Here is a 23082-nt window from a genome sequence, read left to right on the forward strand (position 1 = left end):
TCGAGAGCGAATTTGGCGTCGTGATGTCGAATGTGGTGAACATTGAGCGGGGGGGAAAGAAGGTACGACGCAAGATATAAGGACGAGGGGCCCAAGAATGAAGTCTTTGACGATGGTTGACTTGTGTGTCCGTCCGTGGAGATGGATGATGTAGACGGTCCGCCCAACTCCCAGACGTGAGCTCAATAGCCTGTTAGCGTCATGCCCCATATTTGTCAGCTTCCTCATCTCGGGGCGTGGCAAACACCATGATACAGCGACAAACAATCTTGAACCAGCTGGAAAGGTAGACGCTGGGTGTCTAGAGGCGGGGAATCATGTTTTTCATGAATCCCAAGTCTAGATTCATCATCATGAGTCTGTATTCATCATGGTCTCTCGATACCCTTTAACTGCCAAGACTGAGTTGCCTACCGACAATCACGGCCAATCATGCCCTGGTCTGTTTCTGGATTGGGAAATCGGAGATGCTCCGAAAACTCCTTGCGGAAGGGCCCCACCCTCGAATTGTCAATGCTGGGTCTCCAATTGAGCGGTTATGGTTCTTGCGTGTCTTTGTCAAGGCCCAATGTCGGGAAGGCATATCGCAGATATGTTTGAGACATACGGCTCTGTTCACTAGGGTCTATGCTTCATTTGCAGGCTGTTCAAGTCCGGGCTCGGGGGTACCTTGGCCTGTTTGCCTTTCGTGTGATGTCCAGTGGGACAAACAACTCGGAATTTGCCAAAGAAGGGCATGATCTGAACAAATGGCGGTACCCTCGCTTGTCTTGTCCTCCCTGGAAACGAGGACATGCGGACGGGAAGTTGTAAAGGGCGGCCCCTGCCTGGGGCTGTCAGCCTTTATCGCGCCTTTGTCTTCATCCGACACATCAGCACTAGGCACTTGATCTTGCAGAAGATGAAGATTCACTTGGCTCTCTTGATATTTATCACACGCGTTGCCCTTGGGTCTCAGCCCAAAGAGCGCCCGGTGACATTCTGTGGAGATCCTGCTCAAGGAGACTATACCCTTGTTCAAGGTGTGAGACTGCCACTTGGACGCAAAGCGCATCACCAGCTCATGCTTTTCCCAGACCCATTCTTCGGCGATCAAGATTTCGGCCAGCCTGGCATTATCCTCGAGACCGTTTACGGCGACGCTTCTCTGCGCTGGTTCATGATATACCAGAATAGCATCGACTTTAAGCCGTACCGGGCGATGAATGCAAGTTGTTCTGCCTGGCACAGGGCCTAGAGCTAATAATCCCAGCAGATCCCGTCTAACACCGCTGTGTTTATTAATGTTCCCATGTCTTGTCGCTCTTTTTCAGGAAGAATCGTCCGCGGCTCTATTGTTAACTTCGACAGTCGAGCTCATAATCTGGGCACTTGGACAGAGATCAACTGGGACAACTACCCACGAGCGTATGGAGGAGTTTCTGTCATTGAAGGTATCTCGAAACGCTGTGCTGGAAGTCAGCCCGGGATCTAACATCATCCAGGCAACGACGGAGCTGTTCTCTTCCAGTCCGAAGACACCGGGACCCCGGTCATGGGTTTCCCAAATAATCTCATCCCAATCGCGCCGGAAGAGTGCAGAACGATCAAAGACAGCCAGAGTCCAGCGCTGAAGCCGACTGACAAGGATGGATACGACCAACAGACCAGGGAGTTTACTATGGGGATCCTCGACGAGGAGAGGGTGTCGATCCACAAGAACTACACCGCAACGGTTATGTCCCACAGCGGGAGGTTCAAGGTGACATTTCTCTACGGTTATCATTGATCTGAGGGTGGTCGGGGCTACACAAGTGACGAGTGTGCCGAGGTTAACACTGCTTGCTCTCAGTTTAACTGCTCCTTTTAACAATGGGATTCCCCCTAGTTTGTCTCATGGTTATCTCGGCATTCCCCCATGTTCTAAAATTACCGACCTTATCACTGTCCTCGCCATGTTCGCTATTAGAATGGCCGGCTTTCCCAATTCGGGAATTAAAAAGAGAGCACGAGATAACCTCCTCCAGGCTCAGACGGCCGCAATGCGGGGTAGGTCTCTTAGCCCAATACCCATCGCCGTCCACTGTCTCAATGCCGTGTGGAGAATCCTGTCCTCGTGAGATGGGCTAAGGTCCAGTCATGATCGTAGATAATCTACCACTCCCTTCCCCCACCGCACAGCACTCTTGTACTTCCACATCCCTGGCGCATTCCCTTTGGCGAGGCCCTCGATGGCATCTGCAAAGGCGTTTCCAAGGCCTTCCTCTTTAATCTGATGCACGGGGTAGAGGTACGTCTTGAACGAGAAGAGGACGGCCCCCGTATTGGGGAGGCGAGTGAGAGTCTGGAGCTCGATGCGAAGGAATGTCTGTCCAGTGTCAGTTCCGGTGTTCGGAGTGAAACAAATCCATCGCACCTTTCCAATGTCCACCTCTTGATCGTCCTCGTACGTGTCGTCTCCGGTGATGTGGTTCCCCTTTGAGTTGAACAGCTCCGTATGAGTCTGAACCGACCACTGCGTCCATGTTAACATAAGAATCTCGATCTGTATGAAGAGCAACTCACGTTCGTCCTCTTTACTCCCTTGCCAACCTCCAGCTTCCCAAAGAATCTCTCCATGCTAGCTCCAATTCGGTCATACGACGGCACTGGTGCATGAATCTCCTGGAGTGTCTTCCCCAGCTTCGCAGATGGGTCAAAGCCGGCGGGAAAACAGCACATGAATGCGACAGATCGATGACCTTCGGGAAATTTCTGAAGAAGAAAGAGATCTTCCTCGACTGTCTCGCCGAGGACACGCAGGGCCGCCTCGGCATTGGCCATGGGCGTGGTCGGAAAAGACATCCCTGTGACAAGATTTCTGCACACGGACTTGTCGGAGGAGAGTTGGAAGATTGTGGGAAAGCGAGTTGGTAGATACTCAGATAAGAGGTACGTGTAGACTTCTCGCACGGCTGCGTCCCCCTCGGAGATACAGCCATGGACAGTAGAACCATGTTGAGCGATGAGTTCCCGTCGAAGGTTGATGCGGTCCAGATAGTCTTGATCGATGGTGATGAGCTCCGACGGCGTATCAGCCTTGATCGCTGGGAGAGAGTCAGCAGTCCAGCGTCTTTATCCTTAAGTGCTAGCCATACCCATTGTGATGTGATACGTGGGCTTGAACGGGCGCAGTTGTCGTCTCTCGGAGCTCTTCCAGTCAAAGCCGTATAGAGGCTCGACGTGTAATTTCTCTTCTCGAGAAATAACTGCCTCGCCCAATCGCGAGTATTTTCTCCGACGGCACATCCATTGTTTAGTCTATAGCACAGTTAGACAGGTTGGCAGCAAGTAGAAGTAGTGTAGAACAGACCAAGGCTCCCAGAGCCCAGAGTGTCAAGAACGCTACGACGGGGAGAGCGATCGATTGAATCAGTGGCCGCAGGGCATGGTCAAGTCCTTGGTTAAAGTTCATCTTGAGATGTTGTGATGGAGGTAAGACGACCAGGAATACGGCTTCTGGCAGCAACTCCAGCATATGGACGCTGCCCTTTTTATGACCATTGTTGCAGGTTACTCCGCACTCCGATATCGCGGAGAACGCCACGCGCTCAATCCTGAGTGAGGACCTTCACAATGATAGACGTGATCATGGGGTGTGGTGCTGTACCTATTGGGCTAGTACACTCCACCACATCAACTCTCATATCCGCGACGAGATAAGGAAACGTTCATTAACATTACATAGCCCATGCAAGTGTCCATCTAGCTTATCCCACATGGCTGGTATCGTCTATCATATATACAATCCGTTCTCGACAATCATCAACTTGAATCTAATCCATCACAGCTCCCACCAAAGCTCTATCACCTCGTCTTTCATCTCATTTATTTTCAGCGGAGCCTTCTTGGCATCCCCCACCTTTTCATTACGTCCAGGTATATCGTCCTCTACACGGTGGACGTAAACCTGCCGCAGATTCTTTCCCACCTTTTCCGAATCGACAAGACGGTAGCTCTTCTTAAGGCGACGGTCCATCTTGGATCGCATCGGAGCCATGCTCCACTCAAAACCTGCGGCCCCTTCCCAGCTGCCCTCCATCTTGTTCAAATCAACGCTCTCCAGTCCGGCGGAGTACTCGACGATGCTGTAGCCATTGGTGAAGACCGTGTCGGACCCGAACGTGAACCGCTGCAGGAAACAACTTCCACAAAACTCGGAAACCTTGACCATCTTGTCGACGGGGGCCTGGTGCCACGATTTCCAATGATGAAGACTCATGGGAAGACGACCAGATTCGTAGAAGCCGCTCATATCCCCGCCCATGTCCAGCTGATGGAGTCCTTTCACGACCGAGAGCTTTGTCTTGGTTTTGCTGTAGATACACTGCTTGAGAAGACCGTCGCCCTGGGGCACATGCTCCGCTGTCAGACATGCCTCGAGATGCGGGTCTAGCTCGCGAAGAAGTGCTGGGCTGAGGAAGATTCCTGCGCCACCGAAGCCCATGTATCCATGGTGATTGACGGCGTCGTGGTTCTCCGACAAGCCGCCCACGTATGCCGGCAGCTTGTGATCATATTTGCCAAGAATCTGACTGATCGGGTAGAGGGACGGGAAGAAGGTGTCATCGTCCACGATTGCCGTCCATTTCGTCTCGGGGGTCGCGTAACGGAGCAGGTCACGTACAATGGCAAAGTGCTGCTCGTTGGGGGTGATTTTGTCGTTCCATGGGCTCTTAATAATCAGCTCGACTCCGCGATCGTGAAACTGCCTCATCAAGACTTCATATTTGGGTTCGTCGCCAGGATCCGTAATCACCGCCAACAGCCGAGCGTGTGTGTTTCCGAGCCAGCTCTCGAATTGCGGCAGCGACTCGTTCAAGCGATCGAGGTTGGTGGCAACACCGAATAGGAAGCCGGAGTAATCTTGGACGGGGTATGCCGGCGGTACATTGAGCGTGATTGGTTCGCAACTTGACTCGGTCCAGCCCTCGCATGCCTGGTCCAGCTGGACAACTTGTCCGCGCTTGATGAGGGGATCGGGGTTCTGCGACACAACCTGGCTATCGAGCTTGGCGTTGATGACCGGCCGGATGCATCGCTTTTGGTACACGACGTTTCTTGTGAGGCCGTAGGCAGGGCGACGGAGGTGGTCGAGGGTCGAGGCGCAAGACGGGGCGACAGCAAGGTTTGGACGGTCGGCCTTTGCTTCGTCGAAGTGCAAGGGGAGCGAAATGAATCCTCCGATGTTGAGGAAGAAGAGTGCGACTACCACGAATGCTGTGACAGCAATTCTTCGCCGACCGGATCGGTAACGGGATGGCATTGCCAATCTCGCACACGGATACACCGCCAAGCGATTGTTTTGAGACAATCGATGACGTCGCCGACGGCGTACAGCTCTTGTGGGTTCGACGCGGTGCTATCTGGATCGAGCGGGAGTGAAGGGGATTCCGACTGTTCGTTGCGACAGAGGTTAAACGGTAGGTTCTATCAGCGGAAGAGTCGTACACTCGGAGATGTCGCAATCACCTCAGAACACGAAGTCAGGAGGCTGGGCAATGATGGATCGGAGGGATGAGTCTGTCTGGTGAGAATATAACCAAGAATGGGTATAAGGCAGAAGAAATCAATATGAAAGACATCAAGACATATGTACCCCAAAGCGCAAACTGCTGATGTGCAAGACAAGACAGGGAGAGAGACAGATCGAGGATGAAGAAATCATGCCCGGGTTCCAAGGTCGCCCGCCAGGGGCGGACAACTCTAAAAGCGTGGGGGGTGGGGCCGAACGATGTCCGGAGCGGCAGGTAATAAACCCGTGACTTCCCACAACCCGAAGCAGTGACAAGACAGGTGCCAAGTTGTGTTGCGCTACTTTCGACATACAATGCGAAGCTGAAAAGTGTCATGGCTGATTTATTTTCCCCATGTTTGGACCGCATTCCTGCTGACGGAGCCGACGTCATGGTTCTTGGATCATGATAAGCGTCGTGGGAAAAGTGGAGACGGCGGCCCCCTATCATGAGCGCTGTGTTGGCCAGATGTTGCGATGGCGATAAGAGATAAGCGATAAGGCGGTTGATAAACCAAGCACAGCACAACTGATGCAAATTGAGGCTGAAACGCTTCTTCTTTCTCAAGCATCCAGTTACTTCATCACGAAAACCAGGTACAGTGTTGTATGTATTTTTAGAGTGGGACAATGTCTTAGTCTTGTCTTGCTCGTAGAACACAACGCGTTAATACCGAGGGCAGAGATGCATTAGGACCGAGATGGGGCTGGCCTCTTTTCACGCACGTGATCCGGCATTTGGGTGATCGCAAATGCACAACCAGACGTGAGGCTATCGCGACTGCACACCTCCACCAATGTCCCGCTCGCGATGGAGGCCCTTTCTGGCTGCTCCTCCCTGACCTTTGATGCGGCTGGGGAGGCCATTGATTCCCTCGCTCCCTCCTATACAATGTCCCTGGCTCTAGGTAGTAAAGAAAGTCGAACCATCCCACGCTGCGATGCTTTGTAAGTCATACCTACGTGCCAGCACCGAACATGAGAGTGTGCGACGAGCATGAGCATACAAGTGACTAACTGGCTGCCCTTACAAGCTCGTCGTCAAGTCCGCTCCGGCCGGCCAGGTGCTCGACCGTGTGGATAGAGACAAGGCCAAACACAAATAACCACGGGCTTCTCTAGTCCAGGGCCTTCGCCACCTACCGGGTTAAGGCCACCACGTAGAGGAAAGATGATGTTGTCTTGAGCTGGAATTCTGGCTCTCGACCTGCTTGGATTCTCGCGAGATTGAGGAGTGGCCACGATCACATTGTCAGGCAAGGCTCGAAGAATGATCTCAGTGTCATTCTCCTTCGCGACAGCACCTACAAGACCAGCCACTTTAGTCTACTGCCATTCAACATCTGCGGCGTCATATCTACGAATGATATCTTCCAGGTCGCCGCTGTCTTCTTCAGCGGCGAGGGTGAGGCTCGATACGGCTCGGCTACCGTAACTCTATTACCTCCTTCATGAGGGCGAAATCCAAATGCCCAAGATCACCCATAACGGGTCGAATCCTTGCTCGAATCCTTTTCGCCATCCAGTTCTCGACAAAGTAATTCACATTCTCTGCCGTCGGCACTTCAACATGGATATCCTGCAAAACGAAGCAGCACCTCCTCAAAGCCACCTTCGATGGCATCGCTACCGAGAAGACCATGGCTCGATAAAGCACTCGTCACGACCCTAGTCTCTTCGAACGCACGAAGGACCGCGAGGCCGCCAAGACGAATGCATCACGATGTCCTCCTTCCACTGCCCCAGCTACCATATATGTACCCTTCCTCCTCGCCATCAAAAGAACAATGCCCCCTTCTTGTGCCCACAAGCCCAATTACCGTTCAACATCCTTACTGACATCTATAGACACTAGATCAAGATATCTCTTCAGTCTCCTCCAGCGTTAGCAACCCTAATTAATAAGAGATGATAGCTACATGTGGTCTCCTGAGTGTATGAGCAGTCTCACCAAGTAGAATCGGTTCAATATCTATCGAGTCGAAGGCATTCTAACCAGCTGCGGTGTGGCGTTTGCGACTGCGTCGTGAAGATCTTTTAGCCTTGCGTCCTCTCTTCCCACTGTAATATTGGTTTACAACATCGTCAAGTCCGTCTTCCATTGTCGAGGTGGCGTCAAAAGGACCAAACCATTCTTCTTGTAGCTTGAGGTTCTCGCAAGCCCCCAGGATCTCGTCGGTCTCTGCGACACTTTCCACCTCAAGCGTAAACTCGAAGGGGGGTCCACCTAACTGCGATAAGAGAAGCATGATTCGGCGGAGGGCGGGCTTCAAGCCTCCCTTTGTTGGCCACTTTGGGTCAGCAACGCCTGCGGCATCTTGGATCTTGGTGATGGTCATTTCTAGTTGATGCTTTTTCGCCAGGTAACGATGAGCGATCCTCGCGCTTTGGATCGACAAGCCAAATCCCCGAAGAACAGTTGTTCCTTCACGCCGGGAATCTCTCTTCGACTCTTGCCATTCCTTAGCCAAGGCCCGCTGAGTTCCTTGAAGAACCTCAATGTCTTCGAAGAGGCTTGCCGTCTCATCTTTAAAATCCTCTACAACAACACTATGCTGAAGGAGCTCGCTCTTCTAAAGGGTGATAATAAAAGCCCCGGCGGAGAGGACAAGGATAAGAAGAGTCAGGGCCGCTATGGTAAAGTGGAAAGGTTCTGATCCCCAGGCGACAATCTTGGAGAGCACACGCTTGACGAAAGCAGCCTTGAAATCGGTCGGGGTTTGCGTCGGGTTGGCTCCGCAGATCACGTCTCCAGCCGTGGTGCGAGAAGCGATCTAATCGGTCTTTTCACCAAGTGCGTGCTTGACAAGCCTAACAAGGCTCACAGAAAATATCTAATATATTATAAGTTAAAGCTCTGTGCCATCCCAGCGGACATGATAACCTACCTACCCGAGATTGAGAAGCTTGTTAAATCTGGGGGTACTAAGATCTGGTCCAGGCCGGCGAGCTCTTCAACCAGTTGGAACGGTATGGCGATGCTATTCCAGAAGGAATTCAGTTTCGTCCCCAAGCTATTCTCTTGATTTCAGCCGTCGCGGTTATCCATTATCGCAGAGTTCCTGCCCGAAATGTGGCAAGCAATGTTACCCGGCTCTTCCATGCCGGTTCACAAGCCCATGCAATGGCTTCGTTTTGCCATCCAGGTATACGAGCAGACAAAGAAGAGCCCCTTCCTCATCGCAGTCGGCAACAGCCTCTCGGACCCTCCCCTCAACAATTCCAACAACATTTGGATGGTCGATGCTCCAAGCCCCGTAGAGAACGGATATTCAGCTGCTGTCGGAGCGTACCTTGGGCCTTTCAGCCTAGAACGGCACCTCCCTCCCCGTCCGGCAACAAGACACGGTAGACCAATCAGACGCTTCTGTCCAAACCGTCAATGAAGGAAGCACGCTCGATGATGCCAGCGCGAGCAAGCAGATTCTCGTGTCTCGTTTTCTTGATCGCCAAGAAGCTCTTACACCCTAATATGGTTTGAATGAGAGGATGGGCGACGGTTCGACTAACCAAGCGGAGTTGCGCCAAGACAGAACTACCTCGGCGATGTTGTGCTTCGCGTCCTCCCCCTTGCCGCCAAGCAGGAGCTCCTCTCTTGGGCAAGACACCACGCGATCGAGTTGGTGCCAGCGCTCTCGGGAGCGTGTCAACAGCCCGAAGTCTCGCAAAGCGTTTACCTCTGGAAGGGGAACCGACACAACCCGGAAGCCACTACAGCAGCTCATCGCCTCGAAAAAGGATCACGTCGTTGGAGCAAGCCTATCGTCACTCGAAGACCCAGTAGAGAATCTCAGTGACATGGGCCGTCGACAGCTTTTCCCACCGGGCCACTCAATTACAAACCGAGATTTTCAGCCAGGCAAGGGCTTCAGAAATTGTGGCACGGAGCGTGGCATCCATGGGAGATGTCTGACGTCGCCAGAGCACGGATCTACAGGAAACCCCTCCCAACATCCAGGAGGTCATCAGCCGCGAGTGCACAGGCCTCCAAGTGGCCATGCGTCTGGATATCCAGAATTCCATTCAGGCCCAAGCAGCCGAGACCAAGGGAAGCTTCGCCGAGCAAGTTCGGCAAGCTGTCAAGGAAACCACGGAAGACGCTCAGTCTCAGAGCCTGGGTTACCAAGTCACCTTGAGTCAACTCCGAGATATTCTTCAAAAGCTTCAAGACGCCAAAGTTTCACCCAACTGCAACATAGAAGGACGAGCTGAAACAAACCAGCACTCTCAACACGTAGTTAATGGTCTCAGCCAGATGGATAGCGACGTGGCCACACTGATGAGCACGATCCATTCCCAGCAGACAGTGATTTGTATCCTTAATTAATATCCAAGAAACACCACGTTCTCGAGTGATTAGTACGGCAATCACGTAGGGGGAGGGTCACAGTGCAATCACTAGGAGCGTGTACATTATAGAAAGAAACCCAGTGGTCTATCAAGTAATAATTCCATAATTGCCGAAGGTCATAAGCCGAAGGTCATAAGCCGTGAAAGTTCTCCCTTCCCATACCTTTCCTATAGTGCCTGTGTCGTAAATCATCCGTGATAGCCCTGCCTGTGTTCCGTATTCCGTATTTCGCAGTCCGAGTATGAGCATATAACGCCATGATTGCTCACTGTAACAAGAAAGAAAAGGCCAGCAGAAGCGAAGCCAATCGTAGCCGACATGCCGTTCCATACCCCTGCACACCTGAATGCGCTGAGAAGAGAGGGAGGCGATGGTATTAAATACCAGAGGGGAAAAGATGGAGGAGGAAAAAAAGGAAGGGGGAGGCGCATGTCAATCCCACGTCGCAGTACATCCCGTCGGATTAGTTACGCGCGTTCTCCATCCCAACCAGTCGCTCATACGTGTCCCAGCTGCACTTGACCTGCATCACCATGCGAAGAACAGGTGGAATATGAGACTCGGTGTCCAGGAACCATTCTCACAGTGCTTCCAAAACTTTCATGTCTTCCATGGTCCGGCGCTGCTGGTCCATCTCCTGGGCAAGGGTCTCGCGTTACCGGGCCAGGGAAGTGCCAAACCCTTGAACGATGAAAGAGACATCCGTGAAGGCTCTGGGAATATGTCCTTACTTGCGTGACAGAGTGACAGTTAAGCTCATCAACCTAACGTGCAGTTTAAGAGTGACGTGGATTTGTCTTCAGAGGCTTAACAAAACGTTAGCACTCGACTAAACAGGGGATAATAGAAGATGGAAGAACGTACTGTAAGAAACCTTGCGTGGGAGATAGAGAGCTACTGAGAGGAATGCAGAAGAGTCGTTGCGAGGTGAAAAAGGAAGACCTGCTCGGAGGGACGCAGAAGGTCCGTCTGGAGAGACGAACAATGATTGCTGTGCGAGATAGAGAAGGACTGCTCGGTGAGACGCAGAAGCGCTGCTCGGAGGGATGAAGAATCGTTGCAGGGTGAAGGGGGAAGAGCTGCTCAGTGGGATGCAGAAGAATCGTTGAGGGATGAAGAAGGAAGGGCTGCTTTGAGGGATGAAGAAGAGCCGCCGTGTCGGACGAAGAAGAATGACCTCAGCGTACTGTGTTGACATTAAGAATATCTGTGATCATGGGCAGATGCTTGGTTAGCGAGTTATTCATTCTTGAGATCTCTGGTTTAGTATGGTTATTCCGCCTCCTAAGCAATCAAGATGCGGGGCTCCAAACGAGGCAAATCGCCTGGATGTCAAACGAGTCTTCATTGTATGTTGTCGAGTGGAAGTGGTGCCTGTTGTTGAGGGGGGCAAAGCTGGGAGCGACGTCTCGAGGAATGAACAGTGGCCTGGAGCTAAACCATGTCTGTTTGGTGTCGGCGAAAGAGAACCAGTGGCCTGAAGCAAAGCCATATTCTATAGACGCTGGCGGAACTCATACTATTAAACGAAACACGCTTGTCTTGAAGCCTTTGATCCTTGTCTCGGCCTTGGCTCAAGTCATGATCATAATCCTGCAGCTTACAGGTATGGCTTTACCTGTTCTTCCGACCACATCCAAAACTTCTCTGCCATTCCCGTTCCGCCCTCGGACTCCGGTAAGGCACCAGCCTGTAGGTCTGGGCGGATGGGCATAAATCGACCCCAAGGGACAACTAGACGCCGTTAGAAACCATGCCCTCGGTAGGGAATTGGGTCACTTACCCCAGATCCCAGATTTTTCGATTGTGATATCAGGGGAAAATGCAGCAAAGAGCTCGGTGTAAGCTCCATTAATAGGGGGGTAGCAAGTTACGACTCGAGGGTAGTACAACCACCAGGCTGAGGTACGGTCAAGCTCGCTGTGTAAGTTGCCGGGGTTGAGCGCCTTTGTATATTAGCAACTGGCTGGCTGAGGGCAATGAAGAGACTTACCACGCTCACAATCCCGTCCTCCTTATACCTCCTGGCAAACTCGGCATTATGGTAATAATTGCCAGCCTTGCTGACACCGTACTTGTGCAGGATCGTGCGCGGCTGGTTGTAATCGAGGTTATCGGGGTCAAAGCCGTTTGTGGGTGAAAATGCATCGGCGGCCGAGCTGGACACCCAGATGACGCGGACAGAGTCTTTCGGCGCTGTCTTGGCTGTCGTTTGAAGAAGAGGCGTGAGGTGCTTGGTAAAGAGAAAGTGGCCGACGCAATTCGTCCCCAGCTGAAGCTCATATCCCTGCTTCGTCTTTGAGCCCTCGGGGGGCGTCATAACGCCTGCATTGTTGAACAAGAGATCAAGCCTGCTCTCAGCTCCAAGGAACTGCTTTGCCGAGGCACCAATAGTGGTCAAGTCAGCAAGGTCAAGCTTGAGCAGCTTCAGCGCGCCGCTGGACGACGGATGTTGCTGCTTGATGGTCTCGATAGCGGCCCGACCTTTTTCCTCGCTGCGGCTGGCGACCCAGACAGTGGCGTTCTTGCTGTAGAGCACTTGTGCAACCTCACGGCCGACGCCCGTGTTGGCGCCCGTCACGAGGGCGACACGGCCAGTCAGATCAGGCACTGAAGACTCTGTGAAGTGTGGTTTTGGCGGGAAAGCTTGGCTGAGGGCGTTGATTGGATTCATTATAGGAAGGGGCGCCATTTTTAAAACGTTGGTCAATGGTTGATGGTATTCCTGAGACTGTCTTGATGGTTGAAGGCTCAACTCTCCTCTGTGGCACGGATATCACGGGACAACTCTCGGCCGCGCGGGGCAACGAGCCGAGGAGCCAGAGACTCGGCGCTCTTGAGACAGATAAGACATTCTTGCCCGTGTCGCTGACGTGCTGAAAGCGGTTGCATTGTTCAAAGAGAATACCGTCCTCAAGGAGGATTTCGCTTGCACGACAGCCTGGAGATAGATGACCTGGAGCCTTTTTTAAGTGCTTACGGTACGTATGGGCCCTCCTTGGCACATTGCCGTGTGACTTGATTCGCCTACGGACTCACCTACTCTGACTTTGGCATGGTTTTGTAAGGTAATGAAAAAGGCTGATTGTGCTAGGAATGACAAAGTTTCACGAATAAAAGAATCACGTGGTTAGGATGAAAGACTCGACTCTGACCAGACCGAAAACACAACATAGAACAAAGCTTCATCATCCATCGTGATCTGGATGAAGCTCCCTTCTGTCGATTGGCGCCCTCTTCCCGAAATACGCCTTTCCTTATCGGGCTAACACCCCCAAGTCTCCTCCAACGTCACTGGCCATCCTCGCTGCATCGTCCCCTGGTCCCCGCTCAGCCACACCTCGGGTGAGCCTCATCAGCCTCATCGGACTGGGGATCGGTGGCTTGCCATTTCAAGTCTATAGTGGACGTCAACTTGCCCCAGCCATAACATCGGACAAAAACGTCACCCTCAGCCTTTTCCAAGCCCGACTCTTCTGTCCCTCTCGTTAATTTCGTCTCGCGTATTTACCTCGACTGGCCGCTTTCCATCTTCACTGTCCCCTTCTCTCATGCCGCGGTTCGTCCGGTGCAATCGACCGACCGCGGACCCTTCGCGACCAACCATCGTCGTCCACCACCTCTGAACCGCGTTGACTGCGAAATCCTCCGATCGCATCTGATCCTCCCGAGAAGCAACCTGCGCAGCTGCCCTGGGATATGCTTTGATATCGGCGACCACGGCGCATTCTTCCTCCTCTGCCGCGATCGCGTTTGACTCTCCCTTGTCGTTCACAGCTTGCTGTTGCCCGTCAATCGATCCTCCTGTTTGTTTGCGCCATACCCCCGCCGTTCGAGGCAGCCCCCTCTCTCGTCGTGACAAGTTCATCCGAGCCACCTCCGCTCCTGGGTCAACTTCCTTTCCTTGTGCAACCCGAAGCAATTTACAGCAGCCGTCTCCCGCGAATCTCGTTGGCCAGTCATCATGAGTGTTCCTTGTAAGTTGCCCGGCGACCCCCTTGGCACAGACCCTCTCCCTCTGCATCAAATGCTAAATGCACAACTCGCCCAGTGACTCCCGACGAGCGTGAGCGCTACACGTCCATCATTGATGACATCCTTGAGTCGGCCGACCTCGAGACCATCTCGCGAAAGAAGATTCGACAGGGTTTACAGGCTGCTCTCGGCGGGCAGGATCTCAGCGACCAGAAGGTATGCAACCTTTCTATCAGTGTTGCGCTTGCTAGCTTCCGCCTCCTGCAACCACCTTTTCATTCCGTCTAGCTAACTCGGTACGATAGGACGCCATCAAGCGCCTTATTGAGGATCGTTTTGACGCCGTTTCTGGAGCCGACAACGGCATCGTGCCCCCCTCCTCCGTCGAACCGTACGCCACCAATGGCACATCCGAAGCTGGCGAGACCGAACAGTCGGCGACTCCCGAACCCTCGCGAAAGAAGGTCAAACGATCATCCTCGGCTGAAGACGCAGACGCTCGCCTGGCCGCCCAGCTGCAAGCCCAGGAGAACAGCCTAGCCAGAGGACGCAAGACCCGGGGAGGGGACAAGGCAAAGCCTACCAAGAAGAAGGCTGCGCCTCGCAAGAAGAGCGCCAGGAAGGTCAAGGCCGATGACGACAGCGACTTGGACACAGGGGACGCCGAGGTCGGCAAGAAGAGGAAGGCTGGCGGGGGTTTCCAGAAGCCGTTCAACCTGAGCACTACTCTGTCAGAGCTCGTGGGTGAAACCCAGGTATGTACCGTGTCGGGGTTGACCCAGGTAAAGATGTTCGGGTGGACTAACATGGATGTCATAGCTGTCCCGACCTCAAGTTGTCAAGAAGCTCTGGGAACACATCAAAGCAAACGATCTTCAAGATCCCAAGGACAAACGCCAAATTATATGCGACGAAAAGATGCAGGCAGTCTTCAAGCAAGCCAGGGTGGACATGTTCCGGATGAACAAGGATATTGGAAACCACCTTTACCCGGTTGGAGAAGAGTGAGCTACGACAGGATGGCAATGCATGCGCATGCATCAGCACGAGGAAAGTCAATGAGGATTTCAGATGACAGCGTTTTAGGCGCGCAGCGGCGTAACCGGCATTGATGGGTTGCAGGTTTTGTTTATTCCCCTTGGCGGCAATGACAGCATATGGACAGGGGAGCATACTGGGTGATTTTAGTTGGATGAGTCGGATGCTTGACTCTGGGTTTGCCCGTGGGTTCAGCAGAGGCCATTGAGCAAGTGCTCCGAGAATATTTATGGCCTGTTGGGAGATGGAAGTAAAGGATGGGAGCACTATAGTTGCTGGGGAGTGAAGGGCATTTCGACTTGGTGGGCCCTTTTGCGTCCACATGGCACTTCACAGCTGGTCAGGAGGAGTATGTTTTTGTACTAGGAATTCCTACACCACAGCTTGCGCTGATGGCTTGAAAAAACAGACTGGTTGCTCCATGAGCGCCAGATAAAACAAAGCTGAATTGTCCATGCATAGAGGTGTGACGAGACTGGTGAGGAGTGCAATCCGCTGACCATAAAGATAATCGAGTGGGATATCCAGAGCATGCAAAGAGTGGCTTGTTTGAACAAAGAGTCAGGCCTGAGGCGGAAATATCCATGTGAATCATCAAGACAAGGCACACCACGCTCCCTGTCGCATTGCAAACCTTCTTTTGACTCCTTTCTGTGTCTGTCTTTGTGATAGAGCTTCACCACCCGCATCATAATGACTCAGGGATAAAAGCCCAGGCCAATCTCGCCAACTCCGGCGTTTTTCTGGCCGGTGACTCTTTGAATGGCACGACACCCAAAGAAACCAATCAAGCACCTCAGTTTTGCATCGCCCCGGCTCTTCAGCCCCGGACGGGTAAGATTACTCAGCCGCGGATACGGGTAGAAGTGGCTGCACAAGCCACAACGCCCCCACGGCACCACACGAGATGGCAGGGCAGGGCACCCAGTCGGAGGTACGTACCTGCCTGGCGGTTCCTGCCCGCCCGCCGAGTCGGGAAGTGCCCCGCCATTGCGAACAGAAGAAGAAGGCCCAAGGCCACCCCCAAATAAAATCTGGTCGACATCATCGCCCAGGACATCACTTTCAGCCATTCTCCTCGACCACGATAACTTCACCACTCCCGACGACTCAAGCGAACCATCAAGACACTGCCCGTGACGTAGTCGACTCTTCTCTGCTCAAGCCCTCGACCCAAACCAAAACGCCTTCCCTGTCTGGATAGCAGCGCCTCGACGAGCGACATAAGCCAGAGTTCCACGCATCTATCCTCCCACTTCAACCACGGCGACAGATCAACCTACCACCAGGCACTGGGAACCGACCGTTATGGCTCCACAAGCCGGAGACTCTGGAGCAGCTGCCTCTGAGCCACAGAACCAAGGCAACGCCTCTCGCAATCGAGGACAAGGACGGGGCAAAGGCAACCAGGGTCGGCGAGGAGGCCAACGACGTGGACGAGGCGGAAACAACGCCAACGTCCCCTCAGTGCCCGCGAACCCAGCAGCCCAAGATGTCGCTGCCGCAGCATCCAGAGCTCATGCTATGAGCGCGGGCAAGACGGCGGAAGCTGCCGACGACGATGACGAAGGCGAAGTCTGTTTTATCTGCGCGAATCCAGTCGCTCACCACTCGATTGCGCCCTGCAACCACACAACATGTCACATCTGCGGTCTGCGTATGAGAGCCCTTTATAAGACGAAGGACTGCGCACACTGCCGTGTATGTTTCCCTCCCTGGCCTGCTGCCAAGCGCTGAATCACTGACAACCTTGTAGACTCCGGCTCCCTTTGTCATCTTCACCGACGATGCTGAGAAGCGCTTCGAGGACTATTCAGAAAATGACATCACCACAACCGACAGCAACATCGGAATCAAGTACACCAACGAGGATATCGTCGGCGACACAGTCCTCCTCCTACGATACAACTGCCCTGACCCGTCCTGCGACTTTGCTGGCCTAGGCTGGCCCGATCTGCACCGCCATGTCAAGTCCGCCCACCGCAAGCGCATGTGCGATCTCTGCACTCGTAACAAGAGGGTATTCACGCACGAGCATGAGCTGTTCGGGGACCGTGAGCTGGAGAAGCACATGCGCCACGGCGACGACAAGCCCGGCGCCGCGGACCAGACCGGTTTCAAGGGCCATCCTCTCTGCGGCTTCTGCGGAGAACGATTCTACGACGACGATAAGCTGTACGAGCACTGTAGGATGAAGCACGAACGATGCTTCATCTGCGACAGACGGGACTCGCGACATCCACACTATTACCTCGACTACAACTCGCTCGAGGAACACTTCAAGAAGGATCATTTCCTATGCAAAGACCGGGAATGCTTGGAAAAGAAGTTTGTCGTGTTTGAGTCAGAAATGGACTTGCAGGCTCACCAGCTGAGCGAGCATGGTGGCAAGACGGCAGGAAGGGATGCACGCGTAGTCAATATGTCGGGATTCGACCTTCGAACGCCCTATCAACAAGAGCGAGGAGGTCCAAGTGGCCGTGATGGAGAGGGACGTCGTGGTGGGCGAAGAGGTAATAGGGGCCGTGACCCTAATGCGGAAACAGTCCCTGTGAGCTCTGCCCAGCCTTTGCGACGCGACGAGATTGCCTTCCAGCGACAGATGGCCATCCATTCGGCCCAGTCTGTGTCGAACCGGACCTTTGGGGGATCGCTGTCTGCTCCTTCGCCCACACCAGCTGCTGCCTCATCACAGCCTCGTGGCGGCAGCTCATCGACTACCCCTCGAGGAAGCCAGACGAATCTCGCCAACCCGATCGAGTCAGCCACCATCGTCGACACGGCCAATCTCGCACCTGAAGAACGTGCCCGACTTGTTCGCCACGGCGCCGTGGTGGAGCGAGCATCCAACCTCCTTGGCAACGACAACCAGCGCATGGCCACATTCCGTAACCACATCTCGTCCTACCGCCAGGGCGGCCTCACGGCACCGCAGCTCATCGATGCCTTTTTCACACTCTTTGCCGACACATCGTCCAACGCTCTCGGAACGCTTGTCCGAGAAGTCGCAGATCTGTACGAGGACAAGGCCAAGGCCGACGCCCTGCGCAAGGCTTGGCAGGACTGGCGCGCCATCAATGAGGACTACCCAAGCTTGCCCGGCCTGAGCGGCATGCACGGCGCGACGTCGAGTTCCAGCGGTTGGGCCAACGCTGCCACCGCGAACCCGGCTTTGCCCAACGCAGCGCCTTCTCAGAAGCACTCGAACCGCGTGCTCAAGCTCAAGAACAGCACAAGACTGGGAGGTCCTGCGCCTGTTTCGGCGGGACCCTCATCGTGGGCCGGTCGTCCTGCGGCGACCCCTCCAACTTCTTCCTCGTCCGCGTTTCCATCTCTCCCTTCGGCTGCCGGCTCCTCCTCTTCATCCTCCCGCCCCAACTGGACAGCCTCTTCCGCTCCTTCGTCCTCTCAGTCAACGACCCTCAACCGTCCCCGTCCGGCACCCCGTCCAACAGGCGAGGACGCCTTCCCCGCTCTGCCTGCCGCACCAAAGCCCACAACCACGATCTTTGGCTACGGTAATGGCCGTGCCGTCCGGCGTGACTACGGACACCGCGAGACGGGCTTCCAATGGGGCAGTGGACCAAGCACGCCCGCCGCCGAGGAGTCTGCTGCCGGATCCGAAGAGACTGGAGGCAAGGGTAAGAAGGGTGGCAAGAAGGGCAAGAAGCAGGTTTTGGTGCAATGGGGTTAAGATGATGATGATGAAAATCGATGTGTGATGATGCTGTTGGAGTCGTGTTGGGGATACCAGGTCATGTAGCGATGAGGAGAATTAGCGATCAAGATATCCCAGAGTGCCAGCCAGGATGCATATGAATCTATCTGCAGTTTGTAATTGATGTCATTTGCATGAAGATATGGGTTAATCAAGATGTGACATAACCCGTGCCAAACTCGTTCGTGGTTGAAGACATAGTGCCATAGCTCATTAAACATATGAGAAGCAGTACTTTTTCACTAAGCTGCCTGGAAGCCGCCTACGCTAGGTTCAAACAACACGTCCAAACCAAGTACGATATCCAAATCCCAGCCAACCCATCTCCATCACGGTACCAGCAAATCATTTCCATCTTTACCCAATGTTCCAAAGCCCACAGCCCACTATTCAACACCCAGTTTTTCTTCATAGAGCTGCTGGCTCGTAGTATTCGCGGAAACGGTCCGAGTCATCCCACTGCACATTGTACACTACGTTCCAGCAGACAAGCAGCAGCATGGGGAATCGGGTCGTCCAGAACGACAGATACCCATCGGGAAGTGGTCCCACGCTACGTTTGAGAGTGTCGGGCATGTCTTCGTAGTGATTCCTCTTGTTTCGGAGAGCGCGGAGCAAGTCCAGGAGCCGTGAGCCCGTGTACTTGCGCTGCTTGCCAAGGGAGTCGACAAACTCTCGTGGCAGAAGCCGCAAAAAGTCATTCTTGGTCACACTGGATGCGTGACGTTCAAGCTCCATGAGGGCGGATGATGGTGGATCTCTCGGTTCCTTCTCGAAATGATCCGAAACATCGCACAGGAAAGCAAGCCTCTTCTTGGGGGACCAGAAGAAAGGGTGAGCCATGATGTCCTTGGCGGTTGGGCGCATCTTTGGGTCGGCTTGAAGCATTGACTCGATGAGATCTTTGGCCTCAAAAGCGAAGTCGCCCAGGGAGTCAAGGAGATTGAGATTGTAGTTGCCCTTGCGGATATTGACTTCCCGCATGTATCGGTCGCCACAGTCAAAGGGATGCGAACCGTTTGTCAAGACGTAGAAAAAGACCAAGCCAAGCGAGAAAATGTCAATGGCCCGCGTAGCCCGTCGGTTGTTAGGCATCATGCCGTCTCCCACTAGAACCGAGCCTGAACCACTCTGTGTACTCAGATCGTTCATGACGTTGCCTCGGGCATCATCATCGAGCAGGAGTTCAGGGGCTCGCCAGCCAGAGGTTCCAGCTGCCCGGCCAGTGGTCGCACCGAAAGATGACTGGCCTCCTTCAAGCTTCTTGCAAAGTCCAAAGTCAGACACCAGCATCCTTGGCTTGCCATCCTTCGCCATGTTGACCAGGATGTTCTGTGGCTTGAGGTCTCGGTGGACGATTCGAAGTTCATGCAGATGGCTGATACCATTGGTGATCTGATAGAGGATGTTGGGAAGGTCGCGTCCTCCAGCGATGGCAAGGTCTCGGAAGTAGTTGGGCTTCTCCACGACGTCGGCCAGCGAGGCAGCACAGCGTTCCAGTGCGATGTAGAGGAATCCGTCCCGTGACTGTTGAGCGTAGTATCGGATGACTAGCTTTGTTAGCAGTCGCTCTGAAAGACGACGTATGCAACCTACCATTTGGATGGTCGTCGCTCTCCCTAAGCAGTTTAGTCTCTTGAGAGGCAATGTCAAAGAACTGGATCAACATGCGCTTGACAGCCACCTCTCGGCCGTCATACTTGCCAGCAAAGACCAAGGTTCCATTACTACCCGTGCCCAGCTGCTCATCCATGTCGACCTCGATGCTACCCAGACGAATGATGGAGCCTGTGACGGACTGCATGTCGTTGGCGACAGTCATGACATCAGGCTCAAGACTGGGGCGATCACCAAGCCTCTTGGCATTCTTGACGGCATCCTCCACAGTCCCTGGACCGGGGTCGTCGTCACGAGACTGTGATGCCTCAGCAGCACGACCACCCTTGCGGTGCTTGACCCCTCCACGTCGTCCCCTATGGGCCTTCTTCTTTTTCTCGGGGGCTGGTCGATTCTGATTGCCATCGGGTTGTTCGTTCTGAATTTTGTTGACGGCCGAGGCCTGAGCTTCGTCTCGGGGGCCATCCAACTTGGCGGATCCCTTGGTGGGAGACTCAACTTTGGGTTCAGCCTTGTGCTTGTGAGGCCTGGGCGTCGCCTCCCCGTCTGTTGAGTCCACGTCGGCGACAGGTGTCGATGGGAGATCTTTGTCCAGATCCGGAACCTTTCGATGCTCCGAGTTTGGTGTGGGGGTGACATTCGCCTTTTCTTTCACCTGCGTCTTGCCCTCGTCCTCTGGCTTCTTGAGCTGTTCGAGCACCTTCTCTCTAACAACAAGCCCCCTCCGATTGACAACACCCTCAGATTCGCTCTCACTGCCTTGAGTTTCGTCACCATCATCCGAAATTGCGTCTTTTCCGAACTGTAGATTGTGTAAACCTTTGAGCCTAATCTGGCGATAGGCCCGGCGAAGGCTACTTTGCTTGTAGAACAGAGTAAACAAGAAGATAGGTATCAAGATGGGGTTGCTGACAAACTCGATAACGCTGTCGACGGCCTTTTGGGGAATAGACTTAACCTTCTTGAAAAAGGTAGGCTCGTCTGGTGTTACATCTGCTTGGGGAACTCGGGGATCGTTGTCAGTCTCCTCGTATGTGTCAGGCTCCTCGTATGCCGCGGGTGATCCAGCAGGGAGGCTACGAAGGTGTTGCTTGCTGCCTTTGTTGCTGTTGAGGAAGTGCGTGCCCACCAAAGCCTTGGATAGTCGAGTTTGATTGATTGTGTCCCAAGCAGGGGCAATGTCCAACCAGTCAGGGCTAGAAATTTGAGCAATGGGGGCATTGACAATGAGAGGGTACGATCGGCCAGACATTGCGTACCAGCTTCCCGAGCGAGTCTGGTTTAGGAAGATGCTGTTGCTCCGAATTCGGGCATTGATTTCATCCTGCGCGGGCATGGGCGGCTGGGGAAGAACAATCAAGTCCGGATTGCTCTCGATGTTGGCATCCCAGGGCCGACAGACATCGAACACGCGAGCAACAGGTGCAGCAAAGGTTTCGCTGAACACAGGCTCGGGCTTTCCGGATCGCGCATAATTGAAGGCGTAGACCTTGCCGTCGTGCTGGCTGGTGATGTACTTGCTGTCAAGAGAGGACTGATGCTGCTGGTAAAGGTCGTTGTCATAGTTGTTTGGGCTCCATTCAGAATATTTGAGAGTGGCAATGGGACGGCCATCTCGTCGCTGGATGCCGACAGTGTATTCGGTCCTGCCCAGTGTGATGGTGCCGGTGGAGCTGCACTCTTCGTCGTCGACGCCGTACAGAGTATTGGGCCGCAGGCAGCTCTCAGCCTCGTTGACATGAGAGCCTGTGGAACCAAACCACTTCAGTACCCTTCCACTGGCTGCATCGAGGGTGATCATGGTAGTTTTCTTGTCGCCAGTGTAGACCACGGGAGGGTTCTCGTCGGCGTACGGGGCTAGCTCTTCGACGAGCTTCTTCATGGTGAAACCTGTCCGGACAAGGCCTGCATTGGAGTCGGGAATCCACATGTAAATCCCACCATCACGGTTTGGCTCGACGGCCCAGACATAATGGTCAACGGGGTGGAAGCTTTCGTCGAGGATGGATTGATCGGCGCGGTGATGCGTTGTCTCGACCATGGGCTGGTCAACTTCGAGGTGCCAGCGTTCCTTTCCGGTTCGTCTGTCGCTGGCATACAAATCTCCATCGACGGTCGCCAGAAGAACAAAGTCCTCCGCTTCCCAGTCCTTCAGACTCCGCGCAGACTGCGGCGACGCCAACCCAGAAGCAGGAACGCTTCGGGGCCGAAGATGTCGTGAAGGGCTTGGTGCTCTTACGGCCTCAGCCGGAGCCAAAGTTGCGAGGGCGCTCGCATCGTCAGGGATAATAATGTTTTGGTATTCATTCTTTCGGTTCTTGCGCTTCGAGGGGTTCTGCTGAGGCGAGCGATCCTTTAGGGTCGATGCTCGCTTGATGTTTTCGGCCGTCTCGTACGCGGCCTCGGCGGCGTCGATGGGCGTGGCAGCCCACTGATGAACTGCTGCATCGTCGGCTAGTTGTTGGCTGCTGCCACCAGGGCGCTGCAGCGGTTGTAGGGCTGGATCGGCGGCTGGCCGGTGCTGCTGCTGGGCATCGACAAGCTGGATCCAGGGAAGAAGGATGATGGCAAAGGCGATAAGGAGTTTCTGTTGCTGGGAGGGCCGACGTCCCTCGCCGGGAGGTCGTCGCAGCATTTTCATCGGGGTAGGCGGTGTTGGAGTTCACATGGAACCCACGGTCGCGTTTGGCGGATTTAGGGCGGTGGCCGTCGTGAAGCGGCAATGGCCATGCCAGGTGCGACGCAACAAGATGACGGGACGGGATCTCGAGATTGCTCAGTTGCAATACGGATGCAGGATGAAGTCACACCACGCTGTTGGAGCCAAGAGGGAAAACCGTTGCGGAGTCG

General features: G+C 54.0%; 6 protein-coding genes across 6 annotated transcripts; 2 read left to right on the forward strand and 4 right to left on the reverse strand.

Moving 5' to 3' along the window:
* Positions 1–2116: 2116 nt before the first annotated feature.
* On the reverse strand, positions 2117–3433 carry LRP88_14161 (heme-dependent oxidative N-demethylase family protein; the record flags this gene model as incomplete). The annotated part of the gene is made up of 4 exons (XM_083250511.1): positions 2117–2494; positions 2545–3065; positions 3117–3279; positions 3332–3433. 4 exons carry the CDS (start codon positions 3431–3433, stop codon positions 2117–2119), a joined length of 1164 nt encoding a protein of 387 aa, XP_083093576.1.
* A 369-nt stretch (positions 3434–3802) lies between these two features.
* LRP88_14162 (uncharacterized protein) lies at positions 3803–5284 on the reverse strand (the record flags this gene model as incomplete). Its single annotated transcript, XM_083250512.1, has 1 exon — positions 3803–5284. One exon carries the CDS (start codon positions 5282–5284, stop codon positions 3803–3805), a length of 1482 nt encoding a protein of 493 aa, XP_083093577.1.
* Positions 5285–11484: 6200 nt separating this feature from the next.
* On the reverse strand, positions 11485–12576 carry LRP88_14163 (uncharacterized protein; the record flags this gene model as incomplete). The annotated part of the gene is made up of 3 exons (XM_083250513.1): positions 11485–11618; positions 11668–11830; positions 11878–12576. The coding sequence occupies 3 exons, from the start codon at positions 12574–12576 to the stop codon at positions 11485–11487; spliced, it is 996 nt and encodes a 331-aa protein (XP_083093578.1).
* A 1272-nt stretch (positions 12577–13848) lies between these two features.
* On the forward strand, positions 13849–14867 carry LRP88_14164 (SWIB/MDM2 domain-containing protein; the record flags this gene model as incomplete). Its single annotated transcript, XM_083250514.1, has 4 exons — positions 13849–13861; positions 13936–14075; positions 14165–14614; positions 14679–14867. 4 exons carry the CDS (start codon positions 13849–13851, stop codon positions 14865–14867), a joined length of 792 nt encoding a protein of 263 aa, XP_083093579.1.
* Positions 14868–16205: 1338 nt separating this feature from the next.
* LRP88_14165 (E3 ubiquitin-protein ligase HEL2) lies at positions 16206–18591 on the forward strand (the record flags this gene model as incomplete). Its single annotated transcript, XM_083250515.1, has 2 exons — positions 16206–16598; positions 16654–18591. The coding sequence occupies 2 exons, from the start codon at positions 16206–16208 to the stop codon at positions 18589–18591; spliced, it is 2331 nt and encodes a 776-aa protein (XP_083093580.1).
* Positions 18592–19023: 432 nt separating this feature from the next.
* LRP88_14166 (bifunctional endoribonuclease/protein kinase IRE1) lies at positions 19024–22867 on the reverse strand (the record flags this gene model as incomplete). The annotated part of the gene is made up of 2 exons (XM_083250516.1): positions 19024–20142; positions 20294–22867. 2 exons carry the CDS (start codon positions 22865–22867, stop codon positions 19024–19026), a joined length of 3693 nt encoding a protein of 1230 aa, XP_083093581.1.
* Between the last annotated feature and the right edge of the window lie 215 nt (positions 22868–23082).

This window comes from Fusarium phalaenopsidis (assembly GCF_050370095.1).
Source record: "Fusarium phalaenopsidis strain FUZ10S chromosome Unknown contig_32334, whole genome shotgun sequence".
Classification (NCBI taxonomy): domain Eukaryota; kingdom Fungi; phylum Ascomycota; class Sordariomycetes; order Hypocreales; family Nectriaceae; genus Fusarium; species Fusarium phalaenopsidis.